Below are 27,090 nucleotides of genomic sequence, written 5' to 3'. Positions count from 1 at the left end.
ATACTAAATTATGAATATGCATTTATCTGCAATACCTTCCTTTTATTCCAGATGAGTGACATATTTAATTGATGATTGTATGACTGATTGATGACATACCAGAAAAATGATCAGACACGTGCATTATTGCATATTGATCACAAGAATCAAACTTGTAATTTTTTTTAAAAAAAGACAGATTTAAAAGGTGTTTTTGTTTTGCAAAATCATACTACCAATCACAAAACTTTACATTTTTATTAAAAATACACAAGCACACAAAGCCAGGTCTCAAGCGATCATCTTCTGTCAGTATTATTCACATTAATCAGAATTATTAATTCTCATTGATGTCACTGCAGGAGAAGCAGTGACATCAGTGTATTTGTGTTTGACCACAGATGATCTATACGCACTTAAATGTGCACAATGCTTCACTTATGAGTCTCTGAGGGGGGTTGTGCACATCATAGCTCCTGTCTTTTTTTCAGTATGATATTCCGCACAAGGGCTGTGGCTTCCTTTCGAATGTCCTCTATGGACTCCTCCGGCTTCCAGAAACGCACCACCTGGCCTTCCGAACTCACAAGAAACTTCCAGAAGTTCCATTTCGGCATTTTCTGTACTGAATCTAGAGAAAGAAAAAAAGGTTTTAGTTTTAGATATATGAGTTCATAATATTAATCATTATTCAATATTACTATAAATGAATTAATTTAGAAATGTCCTCATATTTCAAACCAGAGGTTATGATTTGCTTTACTACCCCATAGCTGGGCTGTCACTAAAATGTACAGGTCTGGGATCAAATATTTATGGGTGGGTTCCCTGTGTGCAATGAGCTACCATAAGTTGTGTCCCAATTCCCATCAGAGTCTGACAGCATCTCGCCCTCCGCTGCATAAAAAAGTTGAGTGCATGAAGAAATTTTATTTTTTTGGACATTCGTTTGGAATTACTGCATTTATATCAACAAGTTTCACCACCAGCCACTGGCAACATGATGCAAGAAAGTCGCTGGCAGTGTGAACGCAGCTACAGTCTTCACTCCTATTGGTTGTCGCTCGCAAAATGCGCTGCTAATTTGCATAAAGGTAACATTTTCTGAACTTTTGTCGCATGACACGTCTACATTCTGTCGCCAATGGTCACTGTCACTCGTTTCGCCGGAAGTCGCCAGCTCTACAATGTTTTTATCACGATTCTTTTTTGCATGTTGGTTTTACTATTTTGCAAGTGCATTACAGTCAAACTAATGCCCCTATTTTAAAACCAAAGCCTTACAAGGTATCAAAATATAACATAAAAAAGAATGGCAGACATTTAGGCCAAAGTTTTGAAGATAAAAATCTGTCATTTTTAATTATTCTTTTGTTATTAAAAAATAAGAACAAATATACACATTACATATACACAACATAATATACAAATGAAATAAACAGTGCTTGATTTTTTTCAGCTACAGGTGTATTTAACATTAGTATTCAAGAAAGAAATTAAATGAACAAATATAAAAATTGAATTCATTTTTGTGAAACTCTATAAGTAGGCTATATTTGTGAATGTTTAATTTTTGTGAATCTCCTTCCATGTATTTGTGGATCATAATCTAAGTATTTGGAATAAAGCAACAATTCCAACCCCATATGTGTGTGTGTCCAATAATCTTGAGCTAATTCGTGGTTTAATTTTTAAAGATCGTGTTTAATCGTGAGTGTGAAGTGTGGTGTGGGCGGCACAACAGTGTTTTGCCTTGAGCTTACACCAGCCCTTGTGTGAACACACAACTCGCACTATTTATACTGCCAAATGGCATTGAATAGTGCATGAATACATGAGCTAGGATGCACAACAACCCACCTCAAGCTACTGATGTTATGCGAGGCGTTTTGTTTGGTTCCCTTGTGTTCTTTTAATGTACTTTTATGTTTATGCTTTGTATTTTGAAAACTGACTGTTCTATATAAAATAAATATACTGCTGTTATTATTAATAATTTATTACAATCAAGTAGTAGGAACTGGTCACGTGATGTCGAAATGGCAGCGCCCATAAGGGGTCGCCCTTCCCCGCTCTAAAGAATAAATCTAGATAACACACAAGTTTTCAGCTAATTGTGACTGGAAATCGTTTTGATGTTTTTTCTCAAAGGTGCTGCAATTTTTATTTTGAGTAAAACTTTAAAGTTATTGAATGAAGATTATCCTCAGGTAAAACCTACCTGTGATGAATCTGAATGCGGGCTCCGCCTCAGACCCCATTATTTTGATCTTGCTAAAGATGGGGAACGTCACACCGTAGTTGGATTTGGCAAAAGCCTCGATTTCTCGACTGGTACCTGATTCGGTGTCACCGTATTGCGAGCAGGGAAACGCGAGCACGTTAAAATGAGACGTGCCGAGCTCTCGGTGAAGCTCCTGCAGAGCCCGGTAATTCTGCTCCGTTAACTCGCTTCCACTCGCCACGTTTACAACCAGAGAGACCTGTTATCAGAGACAGCGAGCCCTCGAGTCAAAATACTGCAGCACAAAACCAGGGCAATTATGTTTCTCAAAAGTCTTACAAATTAAGTCAAACCACTTAAAACAGAAATAAAATAAAAACAACTTACTTTCCCTCGATACTTTTCCAGTGAGACAGCCCTGCCTCTCGCGTCCTTCACTTCATACGAGTAGAAATCTTTGGTTTTTCGCGACTTTGACAGTTTACTCTGCAGTAGGTACAGTGAAGCCATGCACACGGCCACACTCAGTAAAACCTTGAACAGTCCTGCTCTGGATGCAGATGATTTGGTGGGGTATCCCCCAAGCGCCTCCATGATGGAGGAGAAATATGTGGAGAAATCTGGGAGAAAAACTTCAAATATGGTTCTTTTGCTGGTCAGAACAGTGGGCGTATCGAAATGAAAGGGGGAGTATCTGAAAGTTATTCCAATTGGTTGAGAAGACTGTCAGTCACACATGAAGGAAAATTGAAGGGTCAGCTCAGCACCATAAATTTGCATCAATTCATCTATAATGCTCTTTTGTTATTGTCTACTGTGTAAGTTATTTTATCATTTCTACTCTTTCATTTCAAAGGGGTGGTATAATGCCCTTTTCACAAGATATACAATCTCTGATGTCCCCAGAGTGTGTATGTGAAGTTTTAGCTCAAAATACCCCACAGATATTTTTATATAGCATGTTAAAATTGTCACTTTTTGAGGGTGAGCAAAAACGCACCGTTTTGTGTCAGTCCCTTTAAATGCAAATGAGCTGCTGCTCCCGGCACAGAGGGCGGAGCTTCAACAGCTTGTGACCTGAAAATTTCAAAAACTTTTAGCCTTTTATGTTCAAACCAGAGTCAGACAAAGATGGAGAGACTCAAGAAGAAGTGACAACATGTAGACAACATTTCTGAATGGTTAGTTGATTAATTTATGTAGTTTATGTGTAGTTATCATCTCGTCTATGATTAGCATTCTGTCATGATAATCTACAAATCGTGTTCCTGGGGGGCAGGGTTTATGCAAATTGAGGAATGTTGTGTAGTCCCAACCAGCCTTTATTGTAGTCCTTAAAAAGCAATTTTTTTAAATGCAAATATCTCCTTTGCTTTGAATTTTGAGCGTTGTGACTTTGCAGATGTTGTTCATGCTCAAACAGCAACATTACACACTAACTAGAGTAAGAAAAGTGAAATCCTAATCAACCACTCCCTTAAGATCTGGCCAAAGGAAAATGTCTTGGAAAAATGCGATTGTAAAAAGATATAATTTCCATGTTGTCAGTCCACAAGATCATAGAGGATTGGTCGCGTATGGTTTTAAGTTTTTAAGTGTATTTAAGTTCCTGCCTGTGTTCTGTTTGGGGTCCGGTATTGTTTGTGCATTGCACTCTGTCTCGCCTGTTGGCTACTGAGTTCATAATAATAAATTCTGTTGCCTTTCAATCATCTTCGTCTTCCTTTGGATCTAACCGTGACAGCTATCCCATAAGGCCATGGGAGAAGATTTGTGAATGGCAGTGAAGCGACACAACTGATGTTGGTAGGTCACAAGATAATGACAGCATGGCAAATGTAGTACCTCCAGATTACATTCATACTTTTTAGTGGTCATGAAGTAATTACTTATTCAAAAAAGTACCTACTCAAGAAAGTATGCGAATTCGGATGCAACCGAAGAGCAAAGAAAGCCATTTTAAACGCAATGAACATTTTGTACCGGGCCCAAAGATTGTTCACTCCAGCCCTGCCCAGAGCACACCCACCTAACATTGTCATGGGCCATGGACATTTCAAAGGTGTTTAACACCACAGCATCCATTGTTTTTACCAAAATACTGCAGTTATAGAAATTATAGTTATTTCTAAATTAGTTATTTCATAATCAGTTATGAAATAGTCCATGGTATTAATGTACCATGAATTAATCTACTATGGTATTCGAAGAACATTGTACATTTTAAATGAGCATGACACACACTTTTTTTTTTGGAGCAAAGTTGCTTCCCCCATCCCCGCATGTATAAATAAGGTCAGAATTTAGTTTTTCACACACAAAATAAAATTTATTTCCACTATGCACACGGTACAATGTCTGGTGTCGTCCATTAACACCATAGCAGATGTTTCCTAAAGACGATTGACCACAGTCATCCCGGACGACGGCAGCTCCTGATCCAGCAGGCGGAAGAGCATGGCGTATTTGTTGCGTTGAGAGACGTTGCCGAGAGTGTGATGCAAGCGTGCCTGTAGATAATGTATGTCTCTCATACGCTCTTTACAGTCAAGACGAGAGAAATACACAGCTGCCTCCTCTAAAGTGTGCACGGCTTGTTCCAGTGCTGCAGGAAAGAAAATACAACACTTAAACATATGAAATATGACTTGAATACAGTGAGATGGGTGTCAAACAGGACTCAGGCAGTACCAGTCAGTCTGTGTTTCTGTGCAGCAGTTCCTGCTAAAGTCATCTGACAGCGAGCGGCCAACAGCAGAGCTCTGCCCTTGTCTATCAGAGAACCGTGAGCCAAAACAGACTCCAACACGTCCTGCACCAGTGCAAGAGCCTGCTCAGGAATCCCCAACATCAGCTATCAAGAGAGATGATCAATATCAGACACAGACATCTTTCATCTAACAAACACACAGGTATCCTTAAAAAAACACATCAAGGAACTGGGAGATGTTTTGTCAGTCATTATCAGGTGTCTGAGCACGAACTGTGAAGGTTCTTGTTGGTGTACCTGTGTAAATGCCAGGTGTAACACTGTCTCTGAGGTCAAGCTCTGCAGGTTGTGTTGGCGGGACAGAGCAAGAGCCTGTAAGAGTAACGGCAGACCTGACGCGAATCCAGACGAGTCCCAGTGGAGTTCTGCAGAGGCCAGCATCACCCTGCCACACAAACACACCGAAGAGTTCAAAACTGACTGCCGTTTCAACAAGATTCCAAATATACACTTCAAATATTTGGGGTCATTAAGATTTTTTAATATACAGTGAGCTCTAAAAGTCCAATAGTGAAAATGATTCAGGATTCGGACAAGTCAGCTGAGAGAAGTGGGTCATATCGCAGGAAGAGCAAGTTATGACAGTTTTATTAAAGATTTCAAGGTCGAAATGCACACATAACCGGACAAATGTTAAAAACTATTTATTTTTTAAAATGTTTTTGAAATAAGTTATGCTCATAGGCAGCATATATTCGATAAATACAGTAAAAACAGTAATCGTGTGAAATATTACAATTTAAAATAACCGTTTTCCATTTTTAATATACTTGACAAAGCTGAATTTTCAGCAGCAGTAAGAAAAGTGCAAGTCAATTTTGATTTCAGCCTGACTTCCATCTCTCTAAACACGAAGGAAAGATCTTGAATCCCAAATTTCCAATGTGATCTCAGACTTTTCTTTTCATAAAGACACACCTGATGATCATCTCTGTGTTCTTGCTCTTCTCACACTGCTGCTGCAGCTGCTGTAGGATCTTCGAGGCTTCAGACGTCTGATTCAGAGCTTTCAGCAACTGGGCTTTCCTGAACAGACAAGGACATTAACAATCACTTGTACAGCCCAATCTACTTAAAAAAAACATAATATGTGCCGTTATCTACCTATACAATCCCTCGGTGCTGTTTAAGGCAGAGATGGCAGTGACATGAGGTTCAGCCAAATGGTATTTCCCATCATTCATAGCCTTTTCAAACTGAATTTTCAGATCGCATAGCATCCAGAGCTGTTAAATAGAGAAAGAGAGAAAAAAATCATATATCTGCTGTTGATTTGTGCTTATTGAATCCTATATTTTGTTCAGCAGTACTTTGGCATGTTGGGTATGGGGAGGAAACTGCTGCTTTAAGTGTTTCATGATGTCAGTCACAACAGCATAAAGGCCCTGAGGACGGAAAAAAAGAATCACAACTGGAACTGGAAAACTTGTAATTTAGCATTCAATACATTTTGACACAGAGTAATACATTAAATCAAGCGTAAGCACCAAGAAGCATTTGTGTTCATGTACTTGTGAGAGAGGTCAGGTACCTGGTCAGCATGGAGTTCAGACAGATGGCAGAGAGCGACGGCAAAGGCCTCAGTGTTGTTCTGCTGCACGCTAAAGTTCACCGGCTCCAGACTGTTCATATTCAACAGGAGCTGAGCCTGCTGCCGTGCCATAGTGCTACAGAGAACGCAAAAAATCTACTTTAACTACATAAAACTTGCAAAACTGTATGAGATGTGGCACTACCATCAATGCAGAATGGAAGTGCGAACCCACTTCACAGTTCTCTTAAAGGGGACATATGAAAATCTGACTTTTTCCGTGTTTAAGTGCTATAATCGGGTCCCCGGTGCATCTACCAACTCAGAAAACGTGAAAAGTGACAACCCAGTAACTTTGTTTTGGTAAGCCTTTCTCTGCAAGCATGTCAAAAAATTATCTGATCAGATATATTTATATTCCATCTTGTGAATAAATATGTCACCTATAAATTTCATAAAAAGAAGGTATCTGTGTTATGACCTTTTGCCATACATCCTCCATATGGAGGTGGTCTGTGCCAGGCTGATTTCTATCAGTTCAGAGAGGCTTTGCTTCCAGTGCATGATGTCGGTTCCTCGCAGGGCGTCCAGCAGCTTGTTGGCCGGCATGCCCTGTTTTGCTCCCTGCTGGACCAGGGACTGAATGCCTAGAGAAGCTAAATACTGCAAAACAACAACGGGGAGCATTAATTATTTATTTCATTGTGACCTTGCAAGAGATTAATAATGTATTGTGGCTATGCAAAGCATTTCCCTATTATAAGGGCATTAAAATGGTTCCACCTTAATGAGCTACTTACAGGGAGGCAAAAGTGAGCTGCAATTTTCACAGAGTCTTCCGTTAGTACCACACTATCAGATCCTTTCATCTGTTCTAGTGTGTACAGCCAACTCTAAAGTCACAAATTAGAAAAAAAAATTGAAAACAGCAGAGACTGTGTTAAGTATAATATACACATACACACACACTATCATCAAACCTCTATGGACACCAGAAACGATTAATCGCTTTTTTGAACCGGTTGAAACAAACTGTCCGAAAAGAACATGTTTGCGGAAAATACTTTACATCACTATTGCATTTGTGAGTGATTTACTCGCATTATAGAGGGCTGATCATCAGTAAGATTTTTTATTTTTTTTGAAAGACATCTCTTATGCTCACCAAGGCTGCATTTGATCAAAAATACAGTAAGTTAACCTTTATTTAACTGACAAAAGTACAAAGAAATCGACCTTTGATTACATTTACAAAAAAAAAAAACTATTAAGTTGGTCAATGAAAACATTTGAAATCTTTTCTCTGTATTTTTGTCAGTTAAATAAAGGTCCAAGAGAATGAACAAACCCCAAAATCTAGATTTTATTGCATTTTACAAAATGTCCCAACTTTTCTGGAAATGGGGTTGGTATTAACATTTCTTAATAGTATTAATGTTAAAAACTGTTTAAAAAAAACAAACAATTTTTTAAATGATACACACACACACACACACACACACACACATACACACATATATATATATATACATATACATATATACATACATACATATTAGGGGTGTAACAATACCCTCATGTCACGATTCAATACATATCACGATACTGAACTAACGATACAATATTATTGCAATACTCCAAGACTTATGGGAAAAGATTAACAAGGTGACTTGGTGCTGGTAACCCAATGCACAAGACATGATGACAATATTCATGATTCTGAAGCTGAAAATGCAGAATTATTTTAGATGAATATGCTTGAACCCTGTCACTGACTAGATTTATTTAAAATTATGTATGCCACTTTTTACTGGTAACATAAGATGTTTGGCATTATCAGGACCCACAAATATTCCCACATTGCATTATTATACTTTATATTCAACATTTATAAATAGTAGTTTATTGTAGTAGAACTGGCACTAAAATCATGCAGAAAGAAAATCTTCGGGTTCTGTAAATCCCAAAATTCTCACACAGTAATTTTCCTTTTGGGTGAATTATACACAATACATATTGTCACTATCCACGATACATATTGTTGTATTTTTGTATTGCGATATATTGTGACACGATATATTGTTACACCCCTAATACATACACACACACACACACACACATATATATATATATATATAGTTCAAACTGAGACAAGCGCAAGTCACTGAGTTTGCATATGTTTATGATAATTATAATAACCTTTAAAATTTAAGAGGCAAGGAATGAGAGAAACTGTTCTTACCAGACAGTGCTGGAGACACACATGGTCATTTGCTTCCTGTGCGATGCGGATAGCTTCCTGCAGAGCCAAATCGGCCTGTTGACTGCACAAACACAACCACAGAAATCAGCTTTAGTCATATAACAAGTTCAGTTCAGACTGCTGCCACTTATTTTTGCAGAAAAAATAAAATGCTCCTGACACAATGTAGTGCTCAAAACATAATCTAGACAGCTAATACTCACTAGTGTCCAAAACGACAGTGCAAGGTTGCCAGATTAAGGACAGCGTATCGTAAACTGCGACCATAGCCTTCATCTCCATTGCTTTTCCCCTCTCCACCGGAAAGAATGAGGCGGTCGAAGTAGTGCAGGAGGCTGTGAGTGGAGATGAAGATGTCCTGCACTCGCATACTGTTCAGATAGCTGAGGTAATGCTGTGGAGAGACAGAGAGAGGCTCAGTTACAGTGAAAAGAGATTAATCATCTGTTTCTTGAAAGGAAGGAGTTCAGCTCACAGCTTCGGCAAAGTCAGGATTAAATTTGAGAATGTTGTTGAGCTCGTCCTGTAACTTAGCTGGCGACATGGCCTTGTTTTCATCGTTCTTAAGGAGGTACGCCTGGGAAAAAAACAAGATGGCTATCATAAGGAATCATAGACAGCTGTGTTTATGAAAGCCAAATCTCTTTCTAGTTTATAACAAACCTGTCGTGCAAGGAAGTATTCTGCTTGTTTCTGAGATAAAGGACCTTGGGTCTCATCAGATCTGATGAAAACAGAAAATAACCCCCACAGTCAGTTTCATTCCTATCCAATAACGCTCTGCTTGTTGGAGTCAAATTGACTTCTCATTAGTTTCCATGCAGATTGCCAAAAGTAGACACTATGGAAAACACTAAACATTCATGTAAAAACAGAAAACATCTATTGTAGTTTGACAGAGACTAAAAAATATGTGAGAAATTGATTAATTTTCCATTTATTTATATTGTGTTAGGGGTCAATTTGACCCACATATTTTTTTGTGTGCAAAATTAGCTGAATTGACACAAAAAATATCATGAATTCTTGTAGAAACTATTTGCACACTGAGAAGCAAATAACTACAGCTAAGTATAAACAGTATCTATCTAAAAATATTTGTACTTGGTGTAAGTAGTATTTATTGCTGTTTGTACTTTGTGTAAATAGTCTCTGCCTATTGTTATGTCTGATTCTAACAACCCAAAATGTCCCTTCACAGATGTTTTGACTGTGAAACTGTGGATGTGGATGAAGAAACAGCAAAGTTCTCATGTATTTCATATTTTAGTCTTTGACCAGCTACAATAAATTACAAGATACAATACATTTTTAACCTGACTCTTTTCAGGTTTTTGGTGAATTGCATGAAAACCAATGGGGTCAATTGTATCCCTAACACAATTGCCGCAATTTGTACAGCCTTTCCAAAACACATTTGAGTTAAAACTTTGCATGCACATTCAAGGCCCTAAATGAGAAATAGTCACAAAATTACAAGAAATAAAGAGTACGAATACGGGTCAAACTGACCCCAACACAATAACACAACCCTGATTCCAGTAATAACACAAGTAACACATGATTCCCTCTGACCTCAGTTCGGAATGGTGTAGAGATGTAGTGTCCAGCTCATCTTTGTCTATGCGGTCGGCGCTGGGGTCTTCATTGCTGGTCAGCTCCATGTCTTCAGCGGGCAGAGCCGACAGCTCCAGCTGATTTCCGAGATGGCAGTATTGCTGCAGGGACTTGTACAGCTTATATACCTGACTGAAGGACAGTTTATTGTAGGCCAGCAGCATCTGACGCATGAACAGACCTACAAACACAAAGAGATTAAGGCTTCAGATTCACAGATGAATCTGTGTCACATGAATCACAGATGTTTTCTAACTTAAAAAAAATAAATAAATTCAAGATATTTTGTATTCCCCAAAACAACCCCTTCTAACACTCTTTTATACGGTTAGAAAGTGATCAATGTACTTCAATGGAGAACATGATCTTATCTGACACATTTTATTTCATATGATTCTTCAGTTAAAAGGGGTTAATAGGTGGACAAATGGTGGAACAATTTAAAGAAAAGCAGTTCAAATATGTATATATATATATATATTTGAACTGCTTTTCTTTACATTTACATTTATATATATATAAATAAAATCTTTACCATACTACAGAGAATAGAAAGACCGCAATGTAACCTAATTGACATTTATAATATTAATATTTACACAGTGTTAATTAGGTCTTTATACTTAAAAATATAGAACTGTCTTTTAAATTTTAGGGTGGGGGTTCCTAGCATGAGGACGATCATATTATGCCCATGGCACCTTAAAGATGGAAAACTCCTGGGATATTACATAATAAGAATATATCACATAAGAAAATATTTGAGAATTTCCTCAAAAAAATTCAGGAAGTACACTTACTTACAAACATTTTGTAATATAATTTAAGAACTTTTTTCTTAAGAAGATTTTCACAAATCCAGTCCCAGAACTCTTAAAAGATTAGTTCAAAAATGAAAATAAATTGTCAACAATTACTCACCTTCACGTCGTTCCAAACCCGTAAGACTTTTGTTCATCTTCGAAACACAAATTAAGATATTTTAAATGAAATCTGAGAGCTTTCTGTCCCTCCATTGACAGTCTACGCAACTGACACTTTGACGCTTCAAAAAAGGTCATAAAGAGATTGTAAAATTAATCCATATGAATTGAGCGGTGTAGTCCAAAGCTCAACCACCCTTACTTGATGCGCGAGAACGAACGCCATTGGTTCTCACACGTCAAACGAACATAACTGATGTGTGCATTGATGAATGTTAATTTGTGAATAAAAGCCTAAATTAAATCTGTTAATCATATAAAGTGATCGAGTTTTTTCAGAAAATTTTGACTAAACCGCTGTATTCATATGGATTAGTTTTATGATCTCTTCATGAACTTTTTGAAGCGTTAAAGTATCAGCTGTGTGGACGGTCAATGGAGGGACAGAAATCTCTCAGATTTCATTAAAAATATCTTCATTTGTGTTCCAAAGATGAATGAGAGTCTTACAGGTTTGGAACGACATGAGATAGAGTAAATAATGACAGAATTTTCATTTTTGGGTGAACTAACCTTTTAAATTGGCTGATATTTGACGGTCATTTTGGTTACGGCCCTGAAACAAACACATATACGTACCAACAACACTAGTTTTGAATGCCTCCGAGTCACTGAAAGCATTTGGCAGGATAGTAAAAAAGTGCTCCATGTCCTGCAACTCTCCATCAGCCATTAAAAAAATCCTGAAAACAGAAGGTGATAATTAAATGTACGATTGATATATAAAAACCTACCCAGGTAGAAAAGTTCTTTCTAAATATAAGTAGCCCACTGTACCTGAGTTTAACAGCATTGACCATGCGAAGACTGCACTCCTCTACGATCTTCACAAACTGCTCCAGGGTCAAATCTGCACCCTGGTCATCACAAACACAAATCATACATGTTCAAAATGAAGTGTCTGAAAACATTACATTATTTTTTAAAGGGTCATACATAAACATCCCTACAAGAAAACATGCTACATACATACCTGTTGTAAAGGCAGGATGAGTTTGTTCAGGCGTCTTCTTTCTAGAAGTGCCATTGGTTTGGTTGTGGACATCTCATACAGTAAAGTTAACACTGCGATCTTGTATGGAGTGACCCAATCCTTTATACCGAAGATATTGGCATGAACAACCCCATTTGTCATCATGGGGTTGAAATACAGACTTTCATGCACACTGGCCATTGCCTCACGGGACTTATATTCCTCAAAGATCAATTCAATGAAGTATATTGGTGCAGTAAATACTCTAGTTTAATATAAAAAAAAACAACAACAACTATGCTGTAATGTGTAAGCTAGCTTACATTATTTTTGATAATACGGTAAAATATCAACGGTGTTTCAAATGCAGTCATAGCGATTTGAAGCCTTTCTTCAATGTGAAAATCTGTAATCATAACCACTTTGTTTGATGCGTTAGGTTATTAATCAAACATGGACATATTCGAATATATTCACATGGATCATTTGCTAACAATCAGCCGGAGACTTTTCTTCAAAATACCCTCCAGTTCCGTTTACGTTTCAGGACGCAATGTAGAGCACAGACGAATCGATTATGTTTTAATGATCAGAATTACGATTCAGTTCTTTGTATCGGTTCTTGTGAACAATTCGTTTCAATGAGTCCGTTACGAGTCGGGTGTCTTTGAAAGTTCAGTGACACTCGAGACATTCAACCCGACGATGATAAATCGTTAAAATCAGCTTTGCAAAACGATTTAGTGAAAATATACTACCCGTTTTAGTACGCGCTGCAGAGTGCTGATAAATCGATTCCGATTCCTTAACAACAACGTTTATACTGTATTCCAACACAGAGTTAATAATTCCACAGGCTTTCAGCTAATTATCAATATTCCTGAGACAGATAAGTTTAGTCTACGTTTAATCGTTAAATCAGATGTCCGCAAATATTTTTTTTTATATATATCTGCGTACAGTAGAGGTCGCAAATATTGAATATTTACATTACATATTCCATAGTATTAAGTTACATTCATTTGAAAATCCTACAAACTATATGTAAATGATTAAACATGAACAAAATTTAAGAATAAATAGTTTAGGATATTGTAATATTATTGTTTCCAATTAATGTGCTTGTGTTTATTATATGTCCAATGAATTTTACATTTATTTTTCACATCAAATAAAAAATTTTTTTATGATGTCAGTGGATTTTATCAAGTGATGACTATGCCTACATTTTTCAAAATACATTTACCCTTTACATTTGTACGCAAGTTCACTAAACCTAGGGGACATGATAGTATGGGAATTTCTTTTAAACTATCCACAAAAACTAAAGAGGTTCACCAACATCTAGCTTACAGTTTGACAACACATAGCGTATAACACTAAACAACAATTCTGAATCTGATTATACAGCCAAACTTTAAAAAATAAAGCTCAAAACTACTTATCAATTATGGATTGTCATCTGTTGGAACAGCAACAGTGACCTGTGACTCAGGTGACACTCATTAATTATTCAGTATCTGAGTCAATTCATCTGTTAATAAACATTCCTTAAAATAAGTGTTAATAAGTGATAAACCACAAGAAATACTTAAACCACTATTTATGTTGTAATATCACTCTGTATGGTGATAACGCTAACTTTCCGCTCATTTAATAATTCTGTCCAACACATAATAAGGCTCTAGGATGTGAACTAGTTAGTCTGGGGTTAATGCTAAAATTACGAAAGTAAATGAAACAAATAATTCCATTACATGAAGTGTAATAAACTACAGCATATGAGAAACTCTAATATAAATGCACAAACTTCCGCTGCACTACAGTAGGTACGAGATGATTGGCTTGTTGGTATTGCGTCACAGGATATCCACCACTGTGATTGGCTGAAAACGCTTAATCACAGTCACATAGCGATCCTCCTGGTGCGGCTGTAGACAGCGACTGTGAAATGAAGAGTTAGCCGTTTGTGAGCAATGGCCTGGCTGCCTTTACATACAGCTGGGTGACTTCCCGTGGTGTCTTTGAGCTGCTATGAAGGTACAGTAATTTCTCATAATGCTTGTTTAGTTTTTGAACTTGTTTCTCTGTTGGCTGTGCTGTGCATCAGGCTAGCGTTACTAATCTGCTACATTTGCTATCAGCTCGATAAGTAACAGCTGATTTCCACTTTAGCATTTTTTATGCATTGTATTGTGTGATTTTGTGCATTGATGACATCTTTCATGCCTTTATATAGTCAACATCTAGCAGTTATATAATGTGTGTAGTGCATCTCAGTATTCAGTTGTTAGATGCAATGATCAGTAATGTGTTGGTTTGTTTTTAACTCTTCTGTTCTCATGTTTTCATTTGTTGGGAGGCGAGACCCAGCAACAGGACCGATCCTTCACTGTGTCACACAATGACAATTGGGAGTTAATTATCCTGTTGGCTCCCCATGAAAATAAAAACACCTTGGTTACTCTCTGTTAAATGTGACTTAGAGCACTAGCTGTAGTCAGATGTCATTTAAAGCACACTAATCCCTTGTTATGGCTTAGCCCTATTCCCATCCATCTGTAATGAGATTGATCCCAGTCAATTGCAACTATTTCTGGGCAGGACATTCATTAATATGTTCTGTTTAAAGGGGACCTATTATGCCCTTTTACAAAATCTTGACTTTGTTTCTGTGGTCTGCTAGAATAGGTTTTCACGGTTGAATGTTCAAAAACACATTAGTTTTCACATAATTTAAAATGTTGCAGCACCTCTGTTCCCTGTTTTTCAGTAACGTTATGTTTATTCCCGGACGCCTCCTTGTCAGAAAGCACAATGTGCTCTGATTGGCTGGCTGGACCAATGTGTTGTGATTGGTCAACTGCTTTGAGCATGTTTGTTACTCCCCTTGCCAATTACTGCGCATAACTGCAAATTTCAACACATTACTATTACAACTCAACCAGGCCTTGCCCCCTTTTTAAATTTTTATTTAATGCAATTAACCCAGCATGCATTGCAGTACGTGATCACACTATCTGGGTTTCATATTATTTTGAAGCTTCCCCGGGCGCGATATTTTTTTCCCCAGGATGGTAGGGGAAGACTCATGAATATTCATTAGGGAAGTCATCCCTGATTGGTCTGATGACCTACCCCTAACCCCGCCCCTAAACCTAACCGTCACTGGGGTTAAGACCAATCAGGGATGACTTCCCTAATGAATATTCATGAGTCTTCCCCTACCATCCTGGGGAAAAAAATATCGCTCCCCGGGCGCCGCCATTGATTAGCCGATCCCCACCTGCTGTTAGCATTCCATTGACTCCCATTCATTTTGGCGTCACTTTGACAGTGAATAACTTTACATCTTAGGCGTTTAAAGACTCCATTTGTCCATTATTTATTTCTAAAGAAACACGAAAATGTATAAAAGGCTCCATTACCTTGTATCTTACATTATGGCCCCGTAGAAGCAATTTTTGTAAAAATAGGCTAACGATTGCGAAAGTTTCTCCTGCTCCTAGCTCATGGACACCTCCTACTCACACTCTCCGTCTCTGCAAGTTTCGGAAGGGAATGATTTAGATTTCTCTTGGCACAGCTACTAGAAGACAGACGGGTTGCTCACGTCACATCTACGTCGTCAAGCTTAGTTTGAGTCTGCGCAGTACGCTCGACCCCCAGGAAGTGAGAGCTTCTAATTGACTTCACTTGTCTCCGTTGAATCCAATGGGGTCGCTATGTCCAGTTTATATACTGTCTATGGGTTTCACTCACCAGCACCACAAAGCGAGAGAGCGACCGACTGAGGACGGTCTGCATGTTGGCCTATCCTATGATCAGCCAATAATTTATTCAAGTGCTTTTAAACCATTCCAGCATAATAAGATGCAAAAGAGAACCTATTTAGATACAGCCACACCTGAAACGTGAAAAAAGATTGACAGCACTAGTCTTCTTAATACAACCTCAAAGGTTTGAAAACCTCATCATTTGTTTTTAAAGTCTTTTGTGATTGTTTTCCGTGCAGGCGGGGGCCTCGTCCATGTGGGCATCATGTTGTGGTCTGCTGAATGAAGTGATGGGTACCGGGGCCGTGAGAGGGCAGCAGCCAGGTTTCGGGGCAGGTGCGGGGCCGTTTCGTTTCGCTCCCACTGCGGGATACTCCACATACCCACCTACCAACTCCACCAACATCAGCCTGGTGTGTCAGTCCTGTAGACAAGCCTTCTCTGTCTTTAGGAGAAGGGTAGGTAGACCTGCACACCTGCCATTGCCATACAATCTCATTTATTTCGCACATTAAATCTAAAAGCATTTATTAGATTAAAGTCCCCATGAAATGGCTGCACAAACACAAATTTCTTTTTGATGTTGATGTATTTCCTACTGAATCTGTAAGTTGGGACCATGTTGACGGCTTGGATGTAAAACAAAATTTACAGTAAATCACAGCCGGGCAAATATTAAGGTAGGGGACATTTTGATTCTATGTAGCTTTTGATTGGTCACCAATTTTTATATTCGCCTGCGTGCAAGATGAGTCATCAATATTTTTTTGCCCATTTTTCCCAGAAGACAAAGATTGTACATTTTAAAATCTACTAAAAAGTTTTATTTGGTCAATTTTATAAGTAGAGTGGCATATATTCAATTCAACTTTGTTTCTAGACTCAAGGTTATGTTAATCATCCAGCCGACAAATACATTTATACATCAAATTTCTCATTCAAGCCATAAAAGATTTTACCCTTGACTTACAAAATAGATCACTTGCACTGCTCCACTTTGGTTTTTTTTTACATTTAGATAACCTTAAAATTAATATACATAGACTAAAATGCACAAATCTCTCATTTTGATTCCATGGGGCCTTTATCTTTGTGAAAAAGAAGTACAGTTTAGCAGCATACTTTTAAAAAGATTACTTATTTTATAATGATATACTTTAATAGAACATGCTTAAGCGCAAACTGAATGTAATGTTTTCAGACACTTAATTGCAAGTTATTTGCAATTAAATAAAAATGTATCATAGTTTTATTTTATATTAAATGCATTTAAGTATGAGTTCTTTATATGTAATTTCATAATTCTATTGTCTTTAACATATGGATAAAGTGTACTGCCAAGCATTTAAAATAAGTAACATCAAAATAAGTGTACTTTAAAGCTTAAAATGCTATTTTATGTAAGTTCCAATTTTTTCTTAAAGGTATAGTGGAGGATCTTTCCGAATTTTAGATAAGACCCGCCCTCTCCGCTTTTTGAATAAGTTTGATTGATTCACCAGAATAATTGACAATTAGGAGGACCAATAGTATATGTGATCCACCCGGAAGTAAAAAATCCTCCATTATACCTTTAATATTACAAAGTGCAGATTTTAAAAGTGCACTTAAGTGTGTTAAGAAACCGTCATTAAAGTGGACACTTAAGTGGCCTTTAACTTCTTGAACATTATTATCTGCAAGTAAATTATTATTTTTTAAATATACTATTAAGATTTGAAGTACACGACATGTGCATTCAGTACAATTAAGCGCACTTATTTTTTTACAAGGGTAGTAAGTACCTTCTGACATTATTCAAATATATACTAGAGTTAGACAATCCACAATCTTCATGTCTTCTCTTTTGTTTGAGATGAGAGATTGTAATTTGATTACAGCCTTGCTTTTTGTCGTTTTGATTAAGCACAAATTTTCTCCACTGTAGCACATCTGTTGCGACTGCAAGAAGAGTTTTTGTTCGCTGTGCTCAGTACTTCAGGAAAACCAGCGCAGATGCACAACTTGTCAGCTGCTGAAGGGCACGTCATTCCAGCGTCCACTGCTCATGCGTTTGCGTGTTAAGGACTTGCGGCAGTACCTTACGTTACGCAATATTAACACTGATACCTGCAGGTACGTTCACACAGGCAACAGTATGTGAGCATTATTAATAATTGGGTGTATTATGACCATATCATTAGTGTTTTTGAGTTGTTTGAATGCTTTGAATCCTTAGGGAGAAAGAGGACCTTGTGGACTTGGTGCTTTGCCATCAAGGTGCCGAAAGTGAGGATGATCCAGATACGCCTTCCCTGCAGTCACGCCCCCTGTATAGCCCACCCCCTTCAATTGAAGAGCCCACTTCCCCTCTCTCAGCTCTCTCTCCAACTCATGGAGAACCAATCAGTAGGAGCAACAGCCCCGAGTCCAATCAGGTGTGTCCAGATGATTCTAATCTGTGAGCATGGCTATTTGGAATAACATGTTTACATTAGGGGTTAAACGGAACGTAGTTGATCCGTGATCCATACAAACCAAGCTCCACGGTTGGGATTCGCGGATTGATTGCAAATTTAACCTTTATAGATTGAACGTTTATAATTAGCATGTGTCTTGCCAGTTTACATATTCGGTAGATTTTAAACCATTGCAGCGCTAGAAGAGGCAAAAGAGAATTGAATTCTGTACTCGTTTGCACAGTGAGAGGTGCGTTTCAGATAGCGTGCAAACTTCGAATTGATTCCTCTTTCACGTCTCCTTGCACTTGGATGGACACATGCACAAAAAATTGTCAAAATACCCATCTCGGCAAGTAGACAGTCGGTTATGTCTTAAAGGAGCATTTCACCCATGGGAACATTGATCTTTATTGAAAGTGGGTCATATATGTAGTCGAAATGTAAAATTAATTTTGAATTTGGTGCCTTCTTGGCCGAGGAAAGAAAGAAAGTAACTTAAGGACGCATTTGTATGAAAGACACCAACTCCCACAATGCACCACATTGCACAGCTGCGCAAGCCACTCCCACTAATCCAGAAAGCGCATATCTGCCTAAGAGAAATAACTCTTCCGTCTACAAGGCTAGCTACCACCAGAGCTTGAAATTAATTTCACACAAAATGTCTAGTTAGTTGGCGAACTCATTAGTGAATTACTCTTCATTTGTATTTCTTTCGAAGTGGTGAATTATTGCATTGTAACGTTACCTGGATGTTCAGTCAGATGCGGTGCGAAACTAGGATAGTTCACAACACAAACGTCCGTGTCCTCGTCTGATTCACAACACAAACGTCCGTGTCCTCGTCTGATTCAGAGATTTCATCCAGGAGAAGTTGTCATTGTTGAAAATCTTTGCCACAGTCGGACTCTATCTCTGTGTTCGTAGCGGTTCGTAGTTGCATAGTGAGATCACCGGCGCCACCAGTCCGCCCTAACCCGAGCCAGTCCGGGCTCCTCATCCGCGGCAGGCAGGTCTTCTGCCTCGGCTGCTCTTCGCTATAATGCGGCTTGTAAAGGTAGCCACAAACACCTGATTCAAGCATCAGACTTCCGAAATCCTCTTCCTCTATATCATATTGAGTACTCTCCTCCGCTATTGTCATAACTTTACATCTGTCTCCACAGCGCCTGTTAGCTTAGCTTCCAAACAAGATGGAGGATATTGCTTTTAGTTTCAGAAAGTCAAGTCCCACCCACTGATCTGTAATAGGCCTGTAGCGTGAGCGGTTCCCGCCCCCTGGGAAAGATGAGGAACGAGTGTCTGTAGTCTCTACACTTTTCAATGAAATGTGACTTCCTGCTTATTATGACGCAAAATGATGATTTTTACGTCATAATAAGCAGGAAGTAAAACACTTAAATCCTTATTTCTCCCATCTCAGGGAAAAATGGATGAAAAATCCACATTTATTATAATATATGACTGGGTTTCTAACAATACAAAGCTTAATGCAAATGGGTGAAGTCTCCCTTTAAGTGAACGTAAACAGCTGAGAAAGAAAACGGATGTGTATCGTTATAATGGATCCGTGCATTAGGCCTTAAAGTGACAGCAACCTATATATACCTGCTGTTGTCTATGTCATTAATGTTAATCAAACCACAAATGTATTTTTGGACTTGCAGACTTGGAGGAGTTCCATTTACACGCACACACACGCACGCACACACGACTTGTTTAAATACATTTATGTTGTTAATAAAGAACAATAAATTGTTGTTGTACCAGCAATATAATTTGCCAATGCAAGAGAGTACCGTCACCTTTTTCCCCCCACTTCAAGCACTGTCTATGCTTGTAATTAGTGTATTTGTTCTTATTTTTTACTGACTGTTCACTTGCCTTTAATAATGTTTGAAGTTTATTAGTTAGGAAAGTCGTTTTTGCTGTGGTATTGCTGTGGGAGTACTTAAAGTGTGTTTTAACTAACAAATGGAAAGCAAAGTTTTTTTTCTTTATTATATATTTTTTTCTTGCTGATCCAAAAAAATGATCCAATCCGGATCTCAAAAAACGTAACTGTTTATTACCACAGGCAAGTGTTATTTAAATAAACTCCTGATGTACTTACAAACTTTCCAATGCCTCGTTTTATGAGTACAGAACCTATTTGTACTACTGTAGAAGTTTGGTACCATTCTGGGCATTATTAGTGGGGTAATTTACGAGATCCATCATAGGAACCATTAGCGCCTGCACTAAGCCATAGCCTACAGCTGATATCTCTAAATAAGCTCTAACTTTAATAATGTTCGACCAAGGGAAAAAAAGGCTTCTGGGGGGGGGTTTGACTCGAGGTCATGGTGCAAAGGACCCTAGGTTGATTTTACTCTGAACCATCCCTTTAAGACTTAATAGCTACCTTGAAAAAAATGGTGCAACCAAATAAAGTGCAGAGTTGGTTACAAACTAGCTAGTAGTTACTGTCTCTGTAGTGTGGACTTTATGTTCCAAATAACTTATGCATGGCAATCCTACCCAGAATGCACTGCTGTGCACAAAAATCTGTGCTCTAAATGCCTGTGGAAAAATGTGGCATTAGATTTAAGTGTACTTCATTCCATTTATACCACTATTAACTATTAAGAGGGTTGAATGATGTTGTAACTGAAAGATACTTGGCTAACTTGTTTTTTTGTGGCAGTCAGTGGTAAATCCTTTGTAAATCTGTTCTTTGCGTAGATGGCTAATTATATTCTTTCTGTGTGAACATTCCTTGCTGATAGGATATTGAGGACTCCACTTCAGTCTCACTCCTTAACCTCGACCAGGCAGAACACACGCCAGAGGTGAGTTAATTCTCTTACTGGTAATTGAAAGGACTAACATTGTCATGAACTGTAATACATATTTTCTTGGGCTGGTCAGAAGAAGAATAGCATCTCCACACAGTTGACTTTAACAAAATTAAAATGTCAACTCAGGTAAATTTGTTAGTAAAAATGCATCACATTTAGGAGGTAATACAAGTAATACATTTTATTTTCGGTGATGGAATTGACTGCTCATTTTCTACAATTTACCTGGGCAACTTAGCAGCTCATTTGATGTTGAAAGACAAGTACCTTATAAAGGTATTATTAGCAGCCAACAAGAAAGCTGTAACACGAAAGTGGCTACAATTTGAACCCCCAACAAAGGCTGAATGGCTGGATATTATAACCATTGTCCAGAATATGGAGAGGATGACTTTTGCTTTAAACCTACAGATGGATAAGTATTTGCAATATTGGGAAAAATGGATTGTGTTTACGACTTCATGACATGTTTATTGATCAATGTATCATCTGACATGTATACTTTCATCAATTTTGTTTAATGTAAGAATGTATAAGTGACCAAACGATTGTTCTGTTTTGTTTAGATGTGATTGTATGTTGTTATGGCTATTTTGTTTCTGTTTTGTCGTTGTTGTTTTTGTTTTGTGCAATTTCAAAAGGAAAAAGAATAAAAATAAAGTAAAAAAAAAAAAAAAAAAAAAATGCATCACATTTATCTGTCACATTCAGTTTTATTTATGTATTATTGAAGTATGTATTCATATTTTGAATTGACATTTATTTTTGTATTTTGTTTACTTTTTTTACCCACTTACCACTAAATTACTCTACACCATTAGCTTGCATATGAAATATTAAATTTTTCTGAAAAAAAGAAAAATACTTTAATGATGATCGAAATTAAATAGGAGTTGTTTCTGGATCTAGATCTGCTGGTTAGAAGAAAACATGTTGAAATTTGAAAAGTGTTTGTTTTTGCAAGAATACAATATAAATTTGTAAAAATATAACTAAAATGCCACAAAAAAAAAACTTAGAGTCAGATTATATTCACAAATTATTTATTTCAATAAACTAAATGTAAAAAATATTACCTTTAGAATAAGAAATTATTTGAAAAAAAATGTAAACAAAACCAATAGCAATAAGCAGAAATGTAATGAGGTGTGTGTGTGCTAGGGCTGTCAATCTTCCTCTATAATACTATTCGAATTCCATTCCTTATTTTATTTAATATTCGAATAATATTCGAATATTAAATGCTCAAATTCATCCTATTATTAATATTTACGACATTACACAGTCTTATGGATCGCCAATGCGTGATGTTGATCGGTCTCATATCTTCACAGATAAACCGTCAGTTTGTCTGTTATTACCTTTTGGCGGACAGCTGGTAGCAGTTGAGCCCCGTGATGAGGAGAGAGAGAGAGAGGCAGAACTTAAGTAATTCTTGCCTGTTTTAGCGGCGGTTCCTCGGACAGATCGCCTAGCTTGTCAGGTTGTAAGTTGTCATAAAAAAAAAAAAAACTTTTTTTTCCTCTCCGTTTTGGCCTTCCGTCCACAATGAGACGGCGTTTTTATTAATGAAAACGCACTCCAAAGTGGATATATTTGAAGACGCCGTTTTCACGTTGTAATGTGGACTGAGAATCAAATTGTTGATCTCCGTTACCGTGGAGACATTCCTCTCCGCGACTTTTGACAGTTGTTATGATGATACAGCGTGGATAACGTGCACAATTGTGTTACGATTCAAAAACTTTTATTGTTTATCAGACGAAACAAAAGCATTTAATTTTCACATGTGTGTGCCAAAGGCGGCGAGAAAGGCAAGATTGCATAAAAAAAATAAAAATAAAAATAAACATAAAAAAGCAATATTCGAATAGGAACTTCAGCATTCGAATAGTATTGATTTTTTTAATATTCGAATTATATTCGAATTTCGGAATTCGTTCCAACAGCCCTAGTGTGTGCGCATGCGTGTATGTGTGCATGCGAAAGTGTTTTTGTGCGCGTGCGTGTGAAGTCTCATCCCTTCATTTGTGGCTGATTCTGTTTGCCAAATATTATACAAATACTGTCTGTTGCAGTCACACCTATATGTGTGTGTGTGTGTGTGTGCGAGAGAGAGTGAGCATTTTTGTTCCACATTGCATTCTTGCTTTAGCACCAGTCATTAATTTCTGTGTGAAAATTCTGATTTATGCTGGATTTCTTGATTATTTTTTATTTTTTTCTTAATGAAAGATAAAAAAATGTTTCGCCTTTCCCATTCATTTCCAATGTTTCAGTTTTTTTGTGTTTAGATTGAGAATGAAACAAAACTCACAAATCTCATGCCAGTGAGAGGAAGGGAACAATGCTTTTGAGGGAAACATCAAATGGGGTCTATACGGACAATATGAGGGTTAAATTGCAGAGATTATATAACATGACTAGAATGTCCCGTTACCATCAGGTTAGTCCTCAGACGCGGCGGCGGGCTAGAGCTTCTCTGTCAGATCTGTCCTCCCTCGGTGACGTGGAGCAGTTGACCGTCAGGCAGCTGAAGGAGATCCTTGCGAGGAACTTTGTGAGCTTCTCCGGCTGCTGTGAGAAGTGGGAGCTGGTGGAGCGCGTCAGGAGGCTTTACCGGGAGAATGAGGACAATCGCAAATCTAGTGAGTGCTAACACTGCTCTGCACTAACACTTCTCCTTAAATAAAGCAACACACAGTCTAAAAACAAACGTTTGCCATATTGTGAGAGAATTGAGAATAGATAAAAGTTTTAATAAAAATTCTTTAAAAAGACTCAAATATATGCGTATTCCTTTTTATAAAAGCATGCTCTTGTTTTTTTTTTTCAGTGGAAAATGTGAGCAACCCCATCACTGCAGGTAAGAAATTATTTCACCTTTCACCAAAAAATTCATTAAGAGTGCAAATGCTTTTTTAGTTTTTAAGGTCTGAGTTGATTTCATTAATGATCTGCTCAGGTTAAACAGTAAATTAAATGGACTGTTTCACTAATAATAACGCCTAGCTGAGTCTAATAGCTGTGCTTTGCTCCTCCCACTTAAGTGGTAGCTTATCCCCCTCCAATCTGCAATGGTGGAATCGGAGGTAAGGCTTGTGATTGGTGGAAATGCTCCCTGGTCACACCCACCAGTGCACTGCAGTTTGTGATGTCATTGCGCTTCAACCCCCTCCCTGCATGGCCACTGCCAGATAGCATGTATTCTCAAAGGAAAAAATGTAAAGCGTCATTGTTTACACTGCCATTAATCATTTATAATGTAATAATAATTTTATTGGTAGGGTTTGGGGTCATAAAAATGTATCTTCTGTGACGGTTTACCCCCATTATCCCATTTCATCCATGCCCTTCATCAAGTATTATTATTTTTTTTGTGTGGCTAGAGTTTATATAAACTGCACAATGCAAGAGTTGGCATGTAGTGATGCACTGAAATGAATGTATTTACTGAAACGGAAAATAAAGTTTCAATAATTGGTTCTGAGTAATTTTGTAATTGAACTGGGTGTGCTGTTCATGGTGGAGTTCACAGGAAATAAATCAGTCATAGGGCCGGTTCACACAGAACATGTTTTTTGGCTGTTAAAAACGTGAGACGCAGGTCAAAGCGCAAGATCTACAGAGGCGCATTTTAAAACTTCTTTTAACTTAAACAGTGTTTTTATGCAGTGTCATGCGCAAAAGACGTTAAAGACGTTTGCCTACTTTAGCGCGTTTACATTGAAAAACAATGGAAAAGTAGCGCAGTAGAATGGAAAAACACGTTCTGTGTGAATGGCCCCTTTCTTCCTTGTGCTGTCGTGCATGAGACACTGCAAAAGATGCGAGCACAACAATTAAGGATGTTTATCATGAAGAAGAGTTAACTATTATTTTTATTGCCATTCGATTCTGGTGCATCACTAGTTGGAGGTATCTTACTTGAGTTGTGGCCATCTCTGGTTGTGATTTGGTTCTTCCCCAGACAGCAACATAGTGTCGGCCCAGATCCGGGCCACATCTAGTACATGTTGCTTTAACGCATACCCGACCGACGTGGGCCGGATCTGGGCCGACACTATGTTGCTGTCTGGATCAGAATTGACATGAACCCATTGATGAACTCAAGATCATGTTCTTACAGATGGATTGACAGATTGTAATGGCTCATCTCTTTTTCCTCTCTCTCACTGCAGATGGTTGCAGGACCCTGTTATCAAATGACGACAGCCTGTGTCGCATCTGCATGGACGCTGTCATTGACTGTGTACTGCTGGAGTGCGGTCACATGGTCACCTGCACTAAATGCGGGAAGCGCATGAACGAATGCCCTATATGCAGACAATACGTTATCAGGGCTGTGCATGTTTTCAAGTCTTAATACTTCTGGGAGTTCGTCCTGTTCCACCTGCAAGACTGCATTAGGATTCGGTGAGGACGCACCCAGCAAGTGCCCGTCCTCACATCGAATTAGTGAGGAAGATAAAGTTCTCTGCTTAATTTGTCACGACGTTTGAGGAAGACTTCAGGCCACAATGGCTTTGTCAATAAATGCTTCAGTAAAAACATTCCACAAGCTCTTCTCTGTAATAATATGCAATTGTTCAGCTGCAACACCTCACAGCCTTGACTTGATGTCCTACAGCTTTGAAGACATTCTGCTCGCAGTTCACATGCAAGCACTGTGAGAAACTCAAGAAAATAAAATAAAAATATTACTCCAGTGGGTTCATCATCATGCACCATAACTCAGGATGGAAGTCCAGAATGTTCCTATTGCTCTTTGTTTTGCAACATCTATGAATGGGCCTTTGTTTCCTGTTTGTATTGTTTTGTTTCCTACAGGTAACATTGTACCTCCTGCTAACTTGACAGTGGTACCATTCAACAAATTATAAGTGGCATTTGCTGGTTTCTTAAATATGTGACTGGAAAACCAGCCTATAAACCTGTTGTTAATCAGTGTAAGTGGTGACAAAGGATGGAATGTTTTTTTTTTTTTATCCACCAAATACTTGTGTATGGGGTAAATATCATAATTGAAAAGTAACATTTGATAATGTGCATTTTATGTATGTGCAAAGTAACCATAACTTCTAAAATTATGCACAGTGTAAAAAAGAGGGATGATTTGGGTGCCAAAAGGTGCATTTCTGTCTTTTAATGCACTACAGTTGTTAGTACTTGAATTAACGTAAGTCGTAAAACCTTACAAAGTCACCTCACTTGAGAGTGATGACCCAAACAAATGATCTACCCATTATTAAGGTGTATGATAAACCTGATTAGAAGTTGCATCATGGGACATTGCATAGCGCTGACAAGCACCAGCTGCACTACAGCAATACCAGCCTCTCTTTTTGTGTGATATATTTTAGATCATAAGGGACGTTACATGTAACATTTAGGTGTATATTCAGATTCATTACATCCTTGTTTAACCTGTTATGTCTGACACGTCTTTAATTCCTGTGTAAATGCCTATTCAGATCAGTTTATTTTTCTTAACAAAAAATAACTTTTTCTTTTGGTCAGTTGCTGTTACTTTAATATAGAATTAACAAGCGAGTTATGTATGTTCTTAGTTACTTGTGATACTTAAATAAAAGTGCTAAGAAAGATTTTCACTGGACTGTACTGCTTTGTGATTATTAAATGTCAATTTGTTGTTCCGGTTCATTATTTGTTAAATCAATATGAAATCAAAA

The 27,090-nt window shown here is 37.8% G+C and overlaps 3 protein-coding genes across 4 annotated transcripts; 1 reads left to right on the top strand and 2 right to left on the bottom strand.

Moving 5' to 3' along the window:
- Nucleotides 1–222: 222 nt before the first annotated feature.
- gpx8 (glutathione peroxidase 8 (putative)) lies at nucleotides 223–2,872 on the bottom strand. Its single transcript, XM_084389951.1, has 3 exons — nucleotides 2,591–2,872; nucleotides 2,201–2,462; nucleotides 223–610 (listed from the first exon to the last, which is right to left on the bottom strand). The coding sequence occupies exons 1-3, from the start codon at nucleotides 2,795–2,797 to the stop codon at nucleotides 447–449; spliced, it is 633 nt and encodes a 210-aa protein (XP_084246077.1). The 5' UTR covers nucleotides 2,798–2,872; the 3' UTR covers nucleotides 223–446.
- A 1,486-nt stretch (nucleotides 2,873–4,358) lies between these two features.
- Nucleotides 4,359–13,122, bottom strand: anapc5 (anaphase promoting complex subunit 5). The gene is made up of 17 exons (XM_084388708.1): nucleotides 12,341–13,122; nucleotides 12,145–12,224; nucleotides 11,947–12,050; nucleotides 10,343–10,565; nucleotides 9,431–9,491; nucleotides 9,243–9,344; nucleotides 8,971–9,161; nucleotides 8,747–8,828; nucleotides 7,305–7,397; nucleotides 6,986–7,167; nucleotides 6,505–6,640; nucleotides 6,284–6,358; nucleotides 6,078–6,199; nucleotides 5,892–5,999; nucleotides 5,211–5,358; nucleotides 4,895–5,057; nucleotides 4,359–4,808 (listed from the first exon to the last, which is right to left on the bottom strand). The coding sequence occupies exons 1-17, from the start codon at nucleotides 12,539–12,541 to the stop codon at nucleotides 4,597–4,599; spliced, it is 2,283 nt and encodes a 760-aa protein (XP_084244834.1). The 5' UTR covers nucleotides 12,542–13,122; the 3' UTR covers nucleotides 4,359–4,596.
- A 1,042-nt stretch (nucleotides 13,123–14,164) lies between these two features.
- On the top strand, nucleotides 14,165–27,009 carry rnf34a (ring finger protein 34a). Of its 2 annotated transcripts, XM_084389645.1 has the most exons (9): nucleotides 14,165–14,380; nucleotides 16,356–16,574; nucleotides 18,044–18,231; nucleotides 18,335–18,533; nucleotides 21,326–21,388; nucleotides 23,844–24,045; nucleotides 24,234–24,263; nucleotides 24,448–24,489; nucleotides 25,579–27,009. In XM_084389645.1, exons 1-9 carry the CDS (start codon nucleotides 14,375–14,377, stop codon nucleotides 25,761–25,763), a joined length of 1,134 nt encoding a protein of 377 aa, XP_084245771.1. In that variant the 5' UTR covers nucleotides 14,165–14,374; the 3' UTR covers nucleotides 25,764–27,009. The 2 variants fall into 2 exon arrangements, with proteins under 2 accessions (XP_084245771.1, XP_084245772.1); XM_084389646.1 differs by lacking the exon at nucleotides 24,448–24,489 and having other exon boundaries at nucleotides 14,197–14,380.
- Nucleotides 27,010–27,090: the final 81 nt, after the last annotated feature.

Source organism: Rutilus rutilus (assembly GCF_951802725.1).
Source record: "Rutilus rutilus genome assembly, chromosome: 19".
Lineage (NCBI taxonomy): Eukaryota > Metazoa > Chordata > Actinopteri > Cypriniformes > Leuciscidae > Rutilus > Rutilus rutilus.
The sequence above is the reverse complement of the archived record's forward strand: the minus strand, read 5'-3'. Positions and strand labels throughout refer to the sequence as shown.

What these genes read in the sequence shown, in the direction of transcription:
- gpx8 (XM_084389951.1), bottom strand. Translation starts at nt 2,797, where the DNA reads ATGGAGGCGCTTGGGGGATACCCCACCAAATCATCTGCATCCAGAGCA. An exon ending in TGGAAAAGTATCGAGGGAAA is followed by an intron (nt 2,463 to 2,590) that starts GTAAGTTGTTTT and finishes CTCTGATAACAG; the next exon opens with GTCTCTCTGGTTGTAAACGT. An exon ending in CGCATTCAGATTCATCACAG is followed by an intron (nt 611 to 2,200) that starts GTAGGTTTTACC and finishes TTCTTTCTCTAG; the next exon opens with ATTCAGTACAGAAAATGCCG.
- anapc5 (XM_084388708.1), bottom strand. Translation starts at nt 12,541, where the DNA reads ATGGCCAGTGTGCATGAAAGTCTGTATTTCAACCCCATGATGACAAAT. An exon ending in GTCAATGCTGTTAAACTCAG is followed by an intron (nt 12,051 to 12,144) that starts GTACAGTGGGCT and finishes TTCTGTTTTCAG; the next exon opens with GATTTTTTTAATGGCTGATG. An exon ending in CAGCTCACTTTTGCCTCCCT is followed by an intron (nt 7,168 to 7,304) that starts GTAAGTAGCTCA and finishes GTTGTTTTGCAG; the next exon opens with TATTTAGCTTCTCTAGGCAT.
- rnf34a (XM_084389645.1), top strand. An exon ending in TCTCTGTCTTTAGGAGAAGG is followed by an intron (nt 16,575 to 18,043) that starts GTAGGTAGACCT and finishes TCTCCACTGTAG; the next exon opens with CACATCTGTTGCGACTGCAA. An exon ending in CTGCAATGGTGGAATCGGAG is followed by an intron (nt 24,490 to 25,578) that starts GTAAGGCTTGTG and finishes CTCTCACTGCAG; the next exon opens with ATGGTTGCAGGACCCTGTTA.